The 17,652-nt window shown below is 39.1% G+C and overlaps 1 protein-coding gene and 1 pseudogene across 2 annotated transcripts in view; one reads left to right on the top strand and one right to left on the bottom strand.

Annotated features, from left to right (window-relative positions):
* The window catches only part of APC4 (Transducin/WD40 repeat-like superfamily protein), a 37,264-nt gene extending 25,407 nt beyond the window's left edge, over window positions 1–11,857 (top strand). The window contains exons 12-19 of one of the 2 annotated variants that reach the window (XM_077382174.1): window positions 3,245–3,327; window positions 3,420–3,518; window positions 5,940–6,044; window positions 6,475–6,613; window positions 8,906–9,130; window positions 9,210–9,362; window positions 10,761–10,842; window positions 11,564–11,857. In XM_077382174.1, coding sequence (XP_077238289.1) covers window positions 3,245–3,327; window positions 3,420–3,518; window positions 5,940–6,044; window positions 6,475–6,613; window positions 8,906–9,130; window positions 9,210–9,362; window positions 10,761–10,842; window positions 11,564–11,658 — 981 coding nt within the window. In that variant the 3' untranslated portion in view covers window positions 11,659–11,857. Of the gene's footprint in view, window positions 1–3,244; window positions 3,328–3,419; window positions 3,519–5,939; window positions 6,045–6,474; window positions 6,614–8,905; window positions 9,131–9,209; window positions 9,363–10,760; window positions 10,843–11,546 lie in introns of both variants that reach the window. The other variant, XM_077382175.1, reaches the window with a different exon arrangement.
* A 643-nt stretch (window positions 11,858–12,500) lies between these two features.
* Window positions 12,501–15,692, bottom strand: LOC143879678 (subtilisin-like protease SBT1.6 pseudogene; annotated as a pseudogene).
* Window positions 15,693–17,652: the final 1,960 nt, after the last annotated feature.

Genomic DNA, 17,652 nt, shown 5'->3' with positions numbered 1-17,652 from the left:
ACTTTGCCATGTTACTCCTGAATGATGATTTTTAACCACAACAACTCACAAACCCAATGAGTCATAGCTCTGAACCGGGCGACACCGAGTTGCTCCTTACTTTGCCATGTTACTAAATTGTCACGGTTGATGATGGAGAAGGAGAAAAGTTGAGAGATAGAGAGAGGGAGATTAGAAAGAAAGATGGGGAAAAGTGAGAGTCGATAAACCGACCTCTCACAGAACTATATATGTTTAGGATTACACTATGATAAAGACTAAAATACCCTTCTAACACTCCCCCTCAAGATGGAGTGTATATGTCGTACAACCTCAGCTTGTTACAAATGTCACTCAACTTAGACTTCTCGGTGGTTTGGTGCACATCAGCCAGTTGATCTCCAGATCGAGATCGAGTAAACATAGTGCATATTTCTCCCTTTTGGAGCTTCTCATGAATGAAATAACAATCCACTTCAATATGCCTAGTCTTCTTAAGGAACACTAGATTTGAGGCGATATGAATGGCTGCTCTATTATCACGGTACAGGGACACTGGAGATGAGGAAGGAACTCCAATCTCTAACAGATTTGGCTTCAACCAAGTCAACTCTCCATACGTGTGAGCCATAGCTCGATACTCTGCCTTTGCACTAGATCTAGCCGCCACATCTTGTTTCTTACCACGCCATGATACCAAGTCTCCTCCAACAAAGGTACGATATCCTATAGTTGACCTCCTATCTGCTGGAGATCCAGACAAGTCTGCATCAGTGAATCCTTCCAACTTCATTATTTTTCCTGAAGAACAAGCGTTTCCCAAGAGCGCTCTTCAAGTGCTTAACTATTTGAAGAACTGCTCCCCAATGTGAGGTACGTGGATAACTAATAAACCTACTAACCACTCCCACTGTGGTTAAGCAAATCAACTTGCCAACCAATCTCTTATACCTTCTTGGGTCTTCCAACAACTCTCCCTAATCTGGATAAAGCTTCACATTAGGATCTGTAGGTACCTCAGCAGGTTCCGTTCCCAAGGATCCTGTCTCTCTTAATATACCCAACACATACTTCCTCTGAGACAAGGAAAGGCCATCAAGAGAGTACATCGGAAATCCTCCCCCCCCCCCCCCCCCCCCCCCTCCAAAAAAAAAAAAAAACACTCCCCCTGAAGGCCCGACATGGTGGAAGAAAGTTGAACATCTCGAGTACCTCTCTGCTGACCCCACCCCATGCTCGCAAATCTGCCTTCAAGTTTGCTGAATGCTCACACATGTCTAATTTCTGCTTTCATACCTTCTAGCCTGTCTTTAATCTCCTCAATTGTATCTGCAAATCACCAAGGATATGGACCCCCCTCCCTCACCCAGCTGACCACGATGAGTGAGTCTCCATATATGATCACTTGCTGCAATTGCTCCCTTGAGGCGTGCTCGAATTCCACTCATGAGTGCCCGAACTTCCCCATCAGTAGCTACTTTCTCGCCCATTGGGCCAGAGAATGCCTAAATCACCTCGCATTCCACATTTCTATGCAAGCCACCATCCCTAGTTGGATGCCTGGACCTGTTACCCAAGCTCGATCCATTAAAGTTAAGCTTTAGCCACCCGGGAGGTGGGAGTGTCCACCTAGATCGAGGGCTCTTTGTATGGATGCTGCTCGTCCTGATTACCTCCCATTCCTGGTGGAAGGATGCCACTGGAACGCCACTAAATAGGGGGAGGATGGGCACCCACTAGATCACGATCGCAAAGATTTGTCTCTGAACTAGGGGTGCAACTCAGGTCGGGTTGAGGCCAACCCTAACCCAACCCGGGATGGCATTCCCTCAACTCTAACCCAACCCAAACCGAGCCTCGGGTTGAGGATGGTCAACCCTAACCCAACCTGCCTCTAAATTTCTCAACCCTAACCCAACCCATCTTACCCGAAATCAGGTCGGGTTGAATCGGGTTGGGTTCGGGTTCACCTAGGGCCAACTTCACATAGGGCCAAACAGAAAAATACAATAACCTAAAGAAAATCACAATAAAATTAGCAGACAGTGGTCGAGTTTGGGTCAGGTCGGGTTGCCAAGGCCTCAACCCTAACCCAACCTGAAATTAAATCGGGTTGGCTTTTCCCAACCCAACCCGAGCCAAAATCGGGTTGAACCCGTTGGGTTCAGGTTGAGCCCGACCCAAGTTGCACCCCTATTCTGAACCCCATGCACTCCTTTTGCTTTGCCTTTGAATATTCTCATGTTTCTCTCCTTCCAAATGAGCCTAAGGTTAAGAAGACGAACCACAATGTCCTACCTTTGGGAAGCCAAGGAGCATAACTCTAAAGGATGCCACTACATAGGGGAGGGTGTATGCCCACTGGCTCATGATCGTAAAGATTTGTCTATGAAAACTCCTGTTTCTCTTCCAAATGAGCCAAAAAGTGGCTGCTAAGAAGTGGAACCACAATGTCCTGGGAGGCTGAATAGTCTGTACAATTCCATACAATCCATACAATCAATTATCAGCGGCTTTGATGACCCTGCAGGCCAACAAGTATAAACTATCAAAAGATTTTACTTTTTACATGACAGTTGTGTTCTTGCTAGTGTAGAACTCTATTTGAAAAGAAATTCCTTTTTAATGAAAGCGTGATATCCTATGCTGCATCAGTACGGGTACGAGTGTCGGAATCCAACACAGGTATCGAGTGTCGGGTTAGGCAAACATCAAAAAAGAAAGATTCATGGATTTGCCAAAATATTTTAATCAATTCTCAAATTTAATTTATAACAAGTAATGTACTAAAATTTATATTAGGTTATGTAAATATAATATTTTATTTTCATATAAAAAACTTGCTATTAGGATGGATAAAACTCAAAACACGCACTAATTGTAAAGTTTTGGTAGAATTATTCAGAAAAACAAATAAAAAAAGACCTAGAAGTGTCGCCATGAATCCTAAAGTATCGAAATCCGATACGTGTCCGAAACAAATACTTCACCCATTCAGAAGAATCCGGGCAACATAGGTGCTATCTATAGCTTTATTATAGTTTGGTTGGTTAGTGCAAGAATTTTTAGGGTTTTCCCTGCGCATTACCCTAAAACTATCCCGTTGAAAGGGGGCTGGTGGTGATTAAAAAAATGTCTAAAAGAAGTTAATAGCATGTTGCATGAATGCATTGCTGGCATGCACATCTTTTTCATCGATTTGCCTCTTGACATTATGTCACGTATGAATTTGCATGGCTGTTCTCTAATGTTATCTTTCTTTCAGTTCCAAAATTTCTTTGCTTGGCTTGCAAGATGTATAAAGCTACTTATGTCTGAACCAAGTGATCAGCTTCCGTCATTCAATAGGTTTGCTTCCTTCATGCTTGATCTGTTTGCTAGGACCTTTGTGGGTTTGACCTTTAGGAACTATATGACCATACCTTCTGGATTTTTGACAGTGAGCTTATAGTTATATTCTTGAAGTTTCTTTATGGGCATGATCCGGTCAGACAGTTGTTGGAAAACTCTGAAGTGAATCAAAATATTGACATTGATTTGTAAGTCCTTTTCCCGAATCCATTTTAGACAAGTTTTCAAAGTCATTTACTCATATAGTTTCATATATTTCAAGGTGGATTTAATATGATGAATTTTTTTCAAGGGTTATTTAATTTGATGAATGACGTTGGTTTTCCATTCCTAGCTGTTTTATAAGATGGCTGTTGTTAGCTAGACTGAAGTTCCATGCTACTAGCCCTTTTAATTTGCATTCCCTATTTTATTTTATCTCTAACTTTTAGGTTAGTGTTGACTATTTTAGTGCTGTATCTTGTTTACTGATAAAAGCTTATTTAGTGGATAGTAAGCTAGCTGTTTGATTTGTTATGTATTTGTACTCTGCAAATTTATGGAAATATTTAGTGGAGAGTATGCCGGTAGCTTATTTAGTGTTGTATCTTATCCACACGACTCATTTGTTTTGTGTGCTGTATCTTGTCCACACAACTCATTTATTTGGCAAAACTTGGAAGATAATGACGAACTGCACTTACTCAAGTTGCATAAAAGTACAAAACCAAAATATCATTTCGTAACACTATACAAAGTAGTGTATGAATTGTAACGGGTTAAGTAACCTATATCTAACTATTCCATGCAAGCTGAGATGCCGCTAGAACAAAGAAGCATCAAAAGATTTGATAAAAGCTCATGCCAGTCCTATGAAAGTGATTTGATGAAGATATATGTAATTTGATCAGATGAGGAAACATAAATTAGGGGATCGTTTTCAAAAGTACTTTTTTGTACATTTACGAGCAAGTGGTAGCAAACTGACAACCAATTTAATTGGTTGTGAGTTTTTAGGGAAGCCTGAACCTTGATAATGTTGCCATTATCTTCAAATTGGATTCACATCGAACCTTGTAAGAGAGTTAGTGTGGACCACCATTGTACAATTTACTACAGCTTTATTTTACATTTTCGTGGGGTTTTATTGGGTTTTAGACGAAAAAAGGCATTCTTGGAATTTTCCCTTTTATTATGTATTATTTCAGTTAAGTGTACTTAAGTGACTTAACTGTGGGCCCTCTTTGGATTTTCTCCCACACAGAGAATAAAACATGTTTGTGGGTTGGGGTTTCCAACCACATGAACACATTCCCTCTCATTCTTCTCCTCACTTTTTTCTCCTCTTCTCTTCCCCTCGCATCTCGGTTCTCATCCACTTCTTTTATTTATCTTGAACCCTTCAACTAGTTTATACCATAGTCACCGGAAACTTCATAGTTGGATGGGAAGCTCGCTTCCCTGTAAACTCACTTCAGAAGCTAAGTTCTTGCTTCCCAGACGCTTCCTATGTCGTTCCTCCTAATTAAGAGTACGCCTCCTATTTAGGTGAGTATTTCTTCCTAAAAGAATATTTTCTCTTTTTGATAATGCTATGGAACTTATTTAAAAAAATGCATTTAAAACTTTAAAACTCATCGTAAGTTTCAAATGAAATTTATGTGAAACTTTTTTTGAAAACTTAACATTAAATAAATATGGATAAAACATATGGAACTTTAAATTCCTAAAACTAGTAATTCTAATTAGTCACGAAGTCTTCTTTTCTACTTGTAATCTTTACCTATATTAACCCTTCCTTCCTAACCTGCTACAATCATACTCTATATACTTCTTGTTTGCTTCCAATGAGACTTATTATATGCATAATGCTGAGTTTCAATGACGCTTTCCGAACATTTTCGTTTTATTTTCTTTAAAACTTTTCTCTTCCTTCTTTTTCTCTTTTCTAAACCCCTCGCTTCCCACTCTGGCAACTTTGGTTTATACGCCTACATGGGTGATGGGGACCATCCTAGGACCCATATTCTATTTTTTGTGCGTCATTTGGGTGTCTTTTAACATCCATTTCCCTTTCATTATGTCTTATTTCAGTTAAGTGTACTTTCGTGACTTAACTGTGGGTCCTCTTTGGGTTTTCTCCCACACAAAGAGAATAAAACACATTCGTGGGTTGAGTTTTCCAAGCACATGAACACATTCTCTCTCATCCCTTATTTCTTCTCTTCTCTTCCGCTCTCATCTCTGTTCTCATTCACTTCTTTTATTTCTCTTTAACTTCTCAACCAGTTTATACCCCTACATGGGTGATGGGGATCGAAACATAAACATTTCGGTCTTTTTATGTTGGTTTGGGTGGAAATTTAAAACCACACCAACATAAAAATGAGGCTCACAATAGACTTTTTTTCTTTTTAACACCATTTTGGGGTAGATACAATAGCACATCACTATTGCGATGATGGGAAACCACAGAAATTGGGGTGAGATTATGCTTATTGGTTAATTGAAATGTATTTATCACCTTGGAGGTAATGTAATTGCTCAATTTTAATTGTTTGGATGGGATTTTAACATTTTCTAGATTTCTAATTTGTTCCTTTCACAACATGTATAGTGTGGTTTCACAGGGATACAATGCAAAGAGTTGAAGAACTTGTCAAATTTGGGGGATTTTCAGATACCGAGTACTTGCGAAGAAGTTTAGCTACAGAATTTAATCAGATGGAGCATAGGTACTTCCATTTATTTTGATGTCAAGCCATGCTTTTGTCTTACACTGTTTTAATAGGAACATAAGCTGGAGTATGTCAAAAGCTGTTCACAGGCAATTTAGGGCTGCTTTGTATAGGAAGCTTTTGCATAAATTGTATCCTGTATGCTACTTTGAAATTTAATTACTGCATTATTCCTATTGGTTAGTCAACAGAAATCATTACAGTTGTTCAAAATTCTTTTACTTGGGCATATGAGTAGGGCTGTTTTTTTATTTACTCTAGTGGTGAATGTCTTTTGTTTCTTTTTTCCTAACCTTGCAATTGATGATCGGTTGCACATTAATCTATTTTACCTATTGTGTTTGTCTCGATATCCTTGGATTTACTGTGTGGTTTGACATTTATCAGTGTCTGAATATGCTTTCTTCTATTGTTCCCATAATTCCAGTTTCCAGATAGCTTCTTTAATGCCGTTTACTACTGTTTCCAAGAAGATACACTGCGAAGACTTGCAGCCACTGTATCCTGTTCCATGGTCACCGACTCTTGCTTCCTTTAATGTTCCTATGTCAATATCATTCTACAAGGTACTTGTTAATTTTTGTTAATTTAACTGGTGTAAATGCATTGGAATATAACCTGTACATTTTTTTTTATTTTCTTGTGGATCAATGATTTAAGTGGTAGTTCACTTCTCTAGAATTATTTCTTGCTGTCCTCTAGTGCTACTATTGAGTTCATAGGTTTTAGTTTCCATATTTACTAATTGGAAGGTTTATAATGAAATAATACTACTTCACAAAGTCCCTACATATTTTCTGCGTAGCTAAATCACCCAAGAAGTTAATGTTGACACATTTTTTGTTTCCTATTCATTTATTCAAATATATAAAGCGTTTGTAATAATTGAGATTGAAATAAACGATCAAAAACCACCTAATGAATAAAAGACCGTCGCTGGCTACCAGTATACTGAAGATTGTTGAATAACTAATCTTGTTTACCTCGTTACCATTTTTGTGACCTGGTCTTCAGATGGCATGTGCACTCTTTCTCTCTTTGCCATACTTTATAATGAAAATATTTTGAATTACTGTATGCTTGGTTTGAGTGTGATACATATATATATACCAACATAGATATAACACTCTGCTTTTCCATATTTGGTGGTTTTCCCGGTGTGAAAGCGACGATTTACACATTAGAAATATTGTTGCACTGTGAACGAGAGACTCAGAGGCACATCCCCAACCAGGAGTATTGATGAACACCCAATACACACACACATAACCATCACTCCAGCAATTGATGAATAATTGTACAGGCTATCACTGGTGTTCTTACCTAGCTGACGCAAATCATCGCCACACAATCAGATGAGGGGAAGAGGCAACATTACCCGCCAAGCTCAAGTTTCATCATGAACAACCAACATCCAAGACAATCAATATTTTCTAGTCGGGGATGCGGCCTGCCGATGAACTTTAGCTCATGCCACAATATGAGTCGTCCATTTGTCAAGGTCTACCTTTTATTCATGTTATGTGCATGAACTTCGGCTCATGCTCACAATATTTAGACAAAGACCCTACTTTATTTTCTGCTTAGCTAAAATCGCTGAGGAAATTAATGGTGTCACATTATTTCTTTTCAATTCACTCAGACAATATATAAAAGGTTTGTAATATTGAGATTGTAGTAACAGATTTAAATGTTATCTCGTCAATAAAAGAAAGGATGACAAATACTTCAGCATTAGGGGCAGTGGAAGTTTTGGAACTGAAAGTTGATAATTAAACACAAGGCTGAAAGGTATGATCCAAGACTAATGAATCAATCTCGTTTGAATGATGATACACGACAACACAAAGATCGAACTGAGATGCAAATATCTTCATACCTTCGATCTGAACTGAGGCAATCATAATGATGTTAAAATATGGAGTTGACGATCGCAGGTTAATAGTAGCTAACAGAAAATTTCATAATGCGTGACCCTTATCCCTGAAGGATTATTTTATTACAGTTGGCAGTTTTTTTATGTCCCAAACAAGAGCCGTTGTGTTTTCCTTGAAAAGAAATGTAAAATTGTAATCTTGCAGGGTACGGAAGTAATATAATTGTAGCAGATTATTATAGAAACAGAAATGCAGTAGGATAATGTAGCACCAGAACTGTATCAGTCTACGATAGTGTGAAGTTGCGGTATGAGCTAGGAAGAGTTTCTGTTCTGGTATCAGGATAGTGTTGGAGAACCTGTTCAGGGAGGAAACTCTCAACGATTATAACTAAGCAATCACCTCAAACCCTGAGATGTATACAAATGTACAAGAGGACATTTTTCCGTTGAAAACATTAAAAAAAAATCAGAGAAGGTTTCAGGAAATACATAATATAGGTATTTGACAGAACTGTCTTATCTAATAAATTAGAACCGGGTGCCATGTTTTACCCAAAAAATTGATGGTGGACCTGAAATGGATACAAATGTACACGGTGACATTTTTCCATAAATATCAGAGAAGTTGTGAAGTAATATGCAAAGACTAATATATGTTTTGATAGAACTGCTTTATCTAATAAATTAGAACCTGATGCCATGTTTTACCCAAAAAATTGATGGTGGATTTGCTAGTTTCATGGTATTGTAAAAATTAATGTGGTTTATTTTTATGGGCAACATTATTTCTATCACTTCTGATTCCTAACGGTAAATACTCACATCCTAGCTCAGTTTTCGCTTGTGCAGCTAACTTGTGTATTACGATGTTTTGACTAGCTTTAGTGCCTTCAGGATAAGCAAAATATTTTGTAGATTATGCTTCTCTTCTTATAGACTGCTTCATCTTTATCTAACGATACTTTCATTTTCATTGTAGGATGTCATTTCTGGTTCTAATTGTCAGGCATCTCGACATAGATTTGTGGACTATATTTGTTTCAGAATACCGGACGAGTCTTTCCCAGATATGCCAGCTAGTATAGGCATAGCAAGGGGTTTTTTGCATGACTCAAGTTCTGTTAAGAAGGATGACACTTCTTTGGAGGCTGTATTATTATGTATTCCCAATGGATACCACTGTGTGGATTTATCCCTGTATAAGGTATAGGTCACACATTCCCTAGCTGCTTGAAGATACTATTATGGAGTCTTTGAGGCTAAGTTCTTACATGTCAAAACAGGAAAACCAAGTTGTGTTATTATTAAACGAGACAACCACCACTTCGGAAAGTCCTGGGAAAGCTTGGCTGATGATTTTACAAACAAGTGACCTTCCCTTTATGTCTATTTCAAGATCAGCTAACCTAGACCCCTGGAAGTTGCATAAATTGAAGGTAAATCTTCATTGGCTTACTGTTTCTTGTACAGTTGCTGTAGGTTTATTAAATTATTTTTGTTTGAAAAAGCGATTCATTGTTGAAAAATATTAAGAGACAGGAGAATTTCTGATTAAGTTCCCATCCAACCTATTCTTTTGTGAGAATATCGGCTACTTGTCTTCAATTGGGAATGCTTAGTATCGTGATCTGTTATTAAGTCATCTTTCTTATAAACTAACAATTATTTCAATTGTACCTACATGAAAACCCATATTAAAAAACATAGGTTATCATCATAAACAACAGTTGGTGTTTCTTCAATTGTCTATTATCTGCTTCTTTAATTGATCTGGCCACAATTCTTAGTTCGTGCTGCTCGTCATGACTACCCCTTAAATGTGTGATATATTTAGTTTCCTTTCATTGCTCTAGATATGTCGGTCTTGATTTTCTATTTGTTGTATAAAGTCATGTTAAATGCGCAAAGTAATATCTGATTTTGCAAGAGCAAAAGAATGTGATCAGCTTTGTTGGTTGACCCTTCTGGTTTTCTTTGTGGAATACAATGATCAAGGGCATTCTTACAAAGCTGACATGGCTATTGCCTTAGTGATTTGGTCGCCATTTTTTTTACTCACATGCCTATAGTAATACAATATTCACACTTGTGTTAGATGCCTCTATCCAAGTATCAAACGTTCCGTAATTTAGTCACAGATTCTTGTGATTGTCTAGGCGAGGAAAATCCCAACATTTTTTTTCTTTTTCTAGGGTTTATATATAGAAATGCTAAAATTGAAAAATATATATTATAAAAGATAAGAAAAAGGGAAAAATAATATCCAAGAAATAAACAATACATAAAAATTTCAAAAAAATAATATTATGATATAATTGAGATGTTTTTATGGCAGATAAAAAAAAGGATCATGAGATTTTCAAATTCTCAAGGTACTTGATTTTTTTTTTCATTTCTTGAAAATACTGCAAAATTGTTGCAGTATTTTGAAAATCTCATGAATATATATTATTATGTTTCATACCACTTGTATTTCATGATTTACTACCATTTTTTCGTTTATTTGTAAGCCAATTTTCTAATTTCTAAAATTAAGTACTTTCTTTTTGCTAAACTTCTTTGCATCATGGTATGATTGCTGTACATTTGACTGATGAACTTGGTATGGACATGTGGTTAAATTTGAGTATTTGCAAATAATGGATATATCTTTAAAATGTTCCAAAGAGTCCTTAATATCTCATTGCAAATAAGATCAAATTAAAATAATCTTATTTGCATAAGGACCAATTTTGGTGGTAACCAAAGAGGCCCTAAACCTGTGTCTGTGTGTGACAACTATTATTTGGAGGAATCGATGAAGTAATTATTGCTTATAAAACTATTACTTCTAGGGTTCTGCTGTGGACTTGCACATGGAGAACGGAAAAGCTCGCTGTATTCCTCACTCTGTAACTGCCCCGTTGGCCGTTAGTGGTAAGTATTTTGCTTCAAAATGTGTGTTGTTTGTTTCAAGTTCATGATAGACCTGAGCCTTTGAACAATCATTGTCAAATTCAGTGTGCATGTTTTTCCAATCAAAATTTAAGCAATTGCTACTATTCTTCAATATCTTACCCCTGTTTTTAAATCTTACTTTACCACCCCTTCTTCCAGTATGTATTTGCCCGCTATTGTTTGTTTTTCCTGAAAATTAAGTCATTTTCTGGAAAGACAAACAAAGGGGGTTGAAATGCTAGGAAAGGGGGTGGAAAGATCATTACCCTTAGGCCATGTTTGGCAGCCGTGATTTTTTTTTTTCCATGGAATATTAGTTGGTCTGAAAGGGGTAAGGAGGGTGGGAGAGGGCATGAGTGAGGAGAGGGGGAGAAGTGGCTGAAAACCCCATGATTTTCAACCACTTTGGACCAGCTCCTCACTCCTGCCTTCTCAATTCCCTCCCCCACTCTCACCACTTGGTAAACTAATATTCCATGAAAAAAAATTCAAGTTTGCCAAACATGGCCTTAATTATCTTAATTCTAGTAAAATACGCCATGTGCCGATAATAACACGGAGTGCGTGTAGATCAGTACTATTAGTAGTTCTGGATGTGTACTTGATTTTGAATATAATTATCTTACAATGAAAGTTATTCACAACAATTGAATTATTAGAAAATTAATTATACATATGTGAAGCTGAACCTTTTTTCCAGCTTCTAGAGGTGTTGCTTGTGTCTTTGCATCACGAAGGCGTGCCCTGGTGTATATCCTAGAGGAAGATGAAGATGAAGTTTCTGATGCGGAATAACGTATATTTACTGGTCCCCATTTTCTGTATAACTGCGAGGAATGAAATATTCAAAATTATACAATATTTTGTACTTCTTAATAATCCTGTTCCTAATTTTATTATTTATCCTTTTGCATTCTTCCCATTTTTATTTTTTTCATTTGACAAGAAATTGGAGCGAGAAAGTTGAAATGAATGCAGCCACCATCACCTTGCATTCGAAGGTTATTCCTAATTTTGGATGAAAATAAGGTTCTTTTTCATTTGGAATGACTTTACGAATAAGTGGGCCTCACCTACAGGGAAGTGATATATATTCACCCCCTTTTCTTACCTGGGCCAACACCCTCTAGTGCTACAAGGGGTGGCCTAAGGAAGAAAAAGGAGCGAATATATCATTTCCCAGATTTAATTAATAATCTTTCCTATATTAATATCTTTCAATGAATCAGGCTTATAATAAAGTCTAATAATTGTGGCCCCTCTCCCTCCCTGTATTTGATTTTTTAGTACATGCATTTGCTTTTCTAATTTAATGCATCTGAGCTATCACCACCTAAATTTGATGATTTTGAAACAACCTCCAGGGTCGTTGGCTGGTGATGGCTGGCTACAGTTTTGGCCGATAAAAGATTACCGACTGGTTTGGCTGGCTGAGCAGAAACCAAAGTTTCCGATTTTTTGAAAATGGTACAAATTTTCAATACATAAGTCTTGGTGCTTAAATTTGATGTTACAGAGATGAAAACTCCATTTTCAACTAGGATAGAGCACTCTGAATTGTTTTATTTGCAGAAGAATTATAATATGAATAGAATGGGATTTAAAGAAGAATTATAATAGAATGGTACACCGATTCTTATTTTATATTCCGGCAATTCAAACACACCACTATAATTGGGGCGGAATCAGCTCTAAATTCTCTGGCATTTTCCCTTTCTAATTCTGCCCCCTTGATTCCATTCTTTTATTTTGAACCAAATGGTAGAATCCGGTGAAATTAACCAGGTTCCCGATACCAGTGCCTGATTCCAGGAATCAGGCAATCCAAATGCAGCCTAAAAGCGAGGAAAAAGACAAACAGAAGAGCTGAAACACGCACTTTTATCAAGAGACAACGAAAAGTCAGTATAAAGACACTCACTTTTTTATCAAAAGACAAAGAAAAGTCAGTATAAAGACACTAACCTTTATCAAAAGTCCAAAGTATAAAGACTCGCTTTTAGGAAAAGACAAACAAAAAAGGATAAGAACTCCTTATCACTCTTACGATATGGGAAATGATTTCCACCCCCCCTGTAAACGTAAACTGCGGGCGCATAATCCTAAATGGGGCGAAAAAAATCATGAGAAACAAACAGAAGGGGACCAAGGTTGAGTGGAACTTTTATCCAAAAAGGAAAGGGAAAACGAGTCCCTTCATCTACGATTCAAACAATCTACGTCAGACTTTTTCAACCCCCTTTTCAGATCCTTTCCCCAGTAGACGACAATCGGACTCCTAACCACATACTTTCCCTCCTCATCCCTCCACTTCAACACCCCAACAGAAAACCCACGCTCCCTCCTTTTGATAAAACCACCCCCTCTCCCTCCCAATCTCACCACCAATCTAAAATCCAACACCTCTCCAATCCCATTAAATCTCAAAACATCAGGCTCCACATAAACCCTATACCCTTCCGGGTCCACCACTTTCGCTCTGTACACTCCCAAACCCTCACTGACCTTCTTCAATCTCCTCACAAACGCCCCCTCACCCTCACCCACAACCACAAACGCCGGATAATTCAATTCTCCCCTCTCTTTCCCTAAACAAACCACACGTTTACCTGTAATAATCCTAACTTGTTTCTCCGTGTAATTCAATCCGCATAAAAACTCTGTGTAATCTCTGTAACTTATTTCGTAAACTAGACCGGGATCCAATGCTCTCTCCGGCCATATATGCCCGGATCCGATATCGAATGGGCTCGCCGCAATGCCGGAAAATTCATCAGATATAAGAGGAGATTCCGAACTGTTTCTAAAAGGAGAAGCTGTAGTCATAAGAGCAGATTTAATTTCTCCGGGGCTCCATTCTGGATGAGCTGATCTTATGAGAGCAGCTACGCCTGACACGTGTGGGCATGACATGGATGTTCCAGACATCACGTTGAATCTCGACCGTCGGATGTCGGTAGGAACATTCGACGGTCCGATCGCGTCCGTCCATGCTCCCAATATGTTGACACCTGGAGCTAATAAATCCGGCTTGAGAATTCCGGGCACGGCGCGGTTCGGGCCTCGAGAGGAGAAGGACGCCACCATTGGAGCCGGTCTCACGTGCACTAGATCAGTACCTTCAGAGAAAATCTCAGCCGTCCGATCTTGATCTCCGTCACGTGCGATGTAATAAGCCTCTATGCTCTTGGCTTCAGAAACACCTACGGTTATTGCCGAGATCATGTGCGGCTCCGCGATTCTTCCCAAGGGGTCGAGCTCACCGTGGGAGATTATCATCGCTACCGCCCCGGCGTATTTTAGCGATGCCCCGAGTGCGATCCTGGACACGTGGCGATCAGACATGCAGAGTACGATTTTACCCTTAACTGATTCGGATATATTATTACAAGCGGTGGAAAGGGAATGGGGTTTTTTGGGAAGTTGGTTTTGGGGAGTTAAAGAGATTCCGCGGACGTTTATTCCGTTACCGAGGGTTACAAAAGCGGGGAAATCTCGATCGATAGTTCCAGCACCGACGGTCAGGATCCAAGGTGCGGAATTCATTATACTAGCCAGATGAGGACCTTCATTTCCCGCCGAGGCGACAACGAGAACGCCTTTCTGTGACGCGCGAAATGACGAGATTGCGAGAAGATCGAGATAAAACGGAACGGAGGAGGATCCTAACGAAATAGAAACGATATCTACTCCGTCCGTAACGGCTTTTTCGAACGCGGAACACACGTCCGATAACAAGCAGCCGGAGCTCCAGCAGACTTTGTAAACGGCGATCCTCGCTGTCGGCGCCATTCCTCTCGATATCCCGCCGGCGAATCCTTCAAAATCAGCTCCGGCGACTCGGACGCCGGCGGCAATGGATGCAACGTGCGTTCCGTGGCCGTCAGAATCTCGAGGAGATCGGAATTCGATCTGTTCATCGATCGGACCGATCGATGACGCTTCGTAACCGCCGGAAAAGAATCTCGCTCCGATCAGTTTTCTGTTACAGTTCGATGTTTTGAATTCTTTTCCTTGCTCGCATTCTCCTCGCCATCGGTTCGGTATAGGATTGAGATCGTGATCGTTGAAGCTTTCTCTCTCCGGCCAGATTCCGGTGTCGAGAATTCCGATTATAACATCGGATGTATTATTTGAGATTTCTGATATTCGAGAGTTATGTTGATCGAGGCCGAGGAATGCTGGAGATCGAGTGGTGTGGAGGTGTAATACAGAGTCAGGAAAAATTGAGAGAATTCCGTGAGATTTCTCGAGGTGTGTAGATTGGTGAAGAGTTAGGGTTGCTGAGAAGCCGTGAATTAGGGTTTGGTAGACATGGATAAAAAGAGAAGAGTTATTAGAAGAAGAAGAAGAAGAAGAAGAAACGAGGAGAGAAGTGTACCAGTTGTGAGGAGCTGGGAAAGGAGAAGGTTTTGCGTTAGGATCCACAAGAACAATGAAGGTTTTTTCTAGATTCGAAATTGAGAATGAAACAGTGAGCAAAGAAAGGTAAAAGGAAACGAATAGAGAAAGCGAGAAGAAACAAGGCATGTTGTCCTTTCTCAGTTTCTCTTGTATTGTTTTTCTCTTCTGAGTTTTGCTTTCTTTGCTTCTCTTCTATTCTGTTTTTTTATGTTGTTTTTTGTTTTTGTTTCTGCAGTGGCTACTATTGGTGGTCCAGAGAAAGAGGTCTCGGTAGGTCTTGGTACGTAGTGTTCGGCGGACGAACTGCCGGTACAATGGCAGGGAAGTAAATAAGAAGCAGAGGTAAGAAAGGAGATTTATAGACATATTTTTCTTAGAAAGAGAAAATATAGATATTAGGGAGATGGTAGTTTCAACTTTCAACCCCCTCCACTACGCATTCGCCCTAACTTATAACGTGAACAGCGGGCAACTGGGCAACTTTAATGCTTTTTTTTTTTAACGTCAGATCACGTTAACAGGGGGCGAATGCGTACTGAAGGGGGTGAATATATGAAATAGGTTTGGCTAAGATGCGCCTCTGCTCTTTGCTCTCTACTCTCTAAGCCATACGCCAGGCTCCGGTAATCATTGTCGTCACATCATCCTACGGAGCTTCATTTAGTGATAGAATTGATATCCAGTTTTAATAACGGCACTTCGCTTCTTATTGGAAATTTATATCAGCACACCGTTTTCAAGGTAAATGACATCTTTAACCCTTTTGCTTGTCGTTTTGTGTAAGGATTCGAGCTTCCGACTGAGTGAGTAGTCACTAGGAAGGAGACAAACATTTGATTTACCTAGAATTTACTTCGTAGAATGGTGATAAGCAGCAACGTCATAGAGTATTGGGAAGGAGTGTCTTTACCATAAAAAGGAGAAGAGAGAGAGAGAGCATCATTCTCCAAGCCAAATTCTAAGGGTGCAACTCGGGTGGGTCGGGTTCAACCCAATCCCGACAGGTTCAACCCGAAAAAATTTCTTTTGCAATCGAAGATACTCGAACAAATACACGACTCCCCTACAGTGGGTCATTCGGATTTCCATAAAACACGGAAACGAATCAAGATGGAGTTCTTTTCGTATGGTATAGATTTGGTAAGGGGTTATGTGCATGAATGCCACACGGCAACAAGGCTGAAAACAGGCTTACCCCATCTAACGGACAGAATGTGATCGTTGCGGTGGTAGATTGATTGTTCAAATATGCCCACTCCTTGATTGCCCAACGTTTCCTCTATCACATTTTCAAAATCCAAGGCATGCCATGCCCAGGGGCGATGCCACATGAGAGGAAAGGGGGGCAATTGCCCCCCTTATTTTTTTGGAAAAAAAAAATATGCCTTTATTTTTTAATAATTTTTTAATACTTACCCCCTTTTTTAAAAAATATGCCCCATTTCCAATAGAAAATAAGTTTAAAAATTTAATTTTACCATTTTTATCTCTCTTTTTTGTGCAAAATTTCAGATAGAAATTTTTTCTATCTTAATTTCAAGATAGATAAAAAATTATTATAATTTTTGCCCCCCTTGTGCAAAATTTCTGGCATCGCCCCTGGCCATGCCGGCATCCATTGTTAGTTCAACATTGGATTCATTGCATACAGCTTGGAGCTTCCCGAAAGATGAAGATCACGACTCCACTCAATTTTTCATATATCATATCTTAAAACAAAGGTTGGGTCTCGTGTTATCATACAAGTACCTTTGCCCCAATCAATGATAAAGTAATCTGTCTTTGATTGTCGACTAGTAGGTCAAGGAGAACGTGCCATCAAAGAGGTTTTGATGAAGTGACAAGGTACTGACGAGGCCAATGCAACGTGGGAGCTCTTATCACCATATCCAAAACCGACCTGAGGATGCTAGTATGGAGGCTCAGGCTTCCCAAAGGGAAAGGGAGGGGAGTGATACGTGCTTATTCTTCAACATGTAATAGTTAGTTGCATGCAGTAGGGATAGATTCTTCCAAATTATCCAATAAAAATAGGGAAATTTTAGGAGTAAATGATAGGAGGAAGAGAAGGTTGGGATACTTCGGTACGTAACTACATGAAAAGTGGGAAGGATTTTGCTTGAGCCTCTAAATCAAATCTATAGCCTTTTCATTCTAACTTAAGGTCTTTCTATTTGCTTTAAGTCGTCAAGATCCTCCATTTACTAAGGGGAAGGAAAAATACACAAGGCATTGCTCAGGTCAGTTTTGCTCAGTCACCAAACCACGCAACGTGGAGCCCATCGTCAAAAGATTCAATGTGTTCGTATGTTAACAAACACTTTAAGGGGGCCAAAGATTGAACAACATAGATGACTGAATTACTGACCTAGAAGTATATAGATG

Source organism: Tasmannia lanceolata, unplaced genomic scaffold (genome assembly GCF_043159265.1).
Source record: "Tasmannia lanceolata isolate RefF3 unplaced genomic scaffold, GAP_Taslan_0.1 ptg000006l, whole genome shotgun sequence".
Taxonomy (NCBI): domain Eukaryota; kingdom Viridiplantae; phylum Streptophyta; class Magnoliopsida; order Canellales; family Winteraceae; genus Tasmannia; species Tasmannia lanceolata.
The sequence above is the reverse complement of the archived record's forward strand: the minus strand, read 5'-3'. Positions and strand labels throughout refer to the sequence as shown.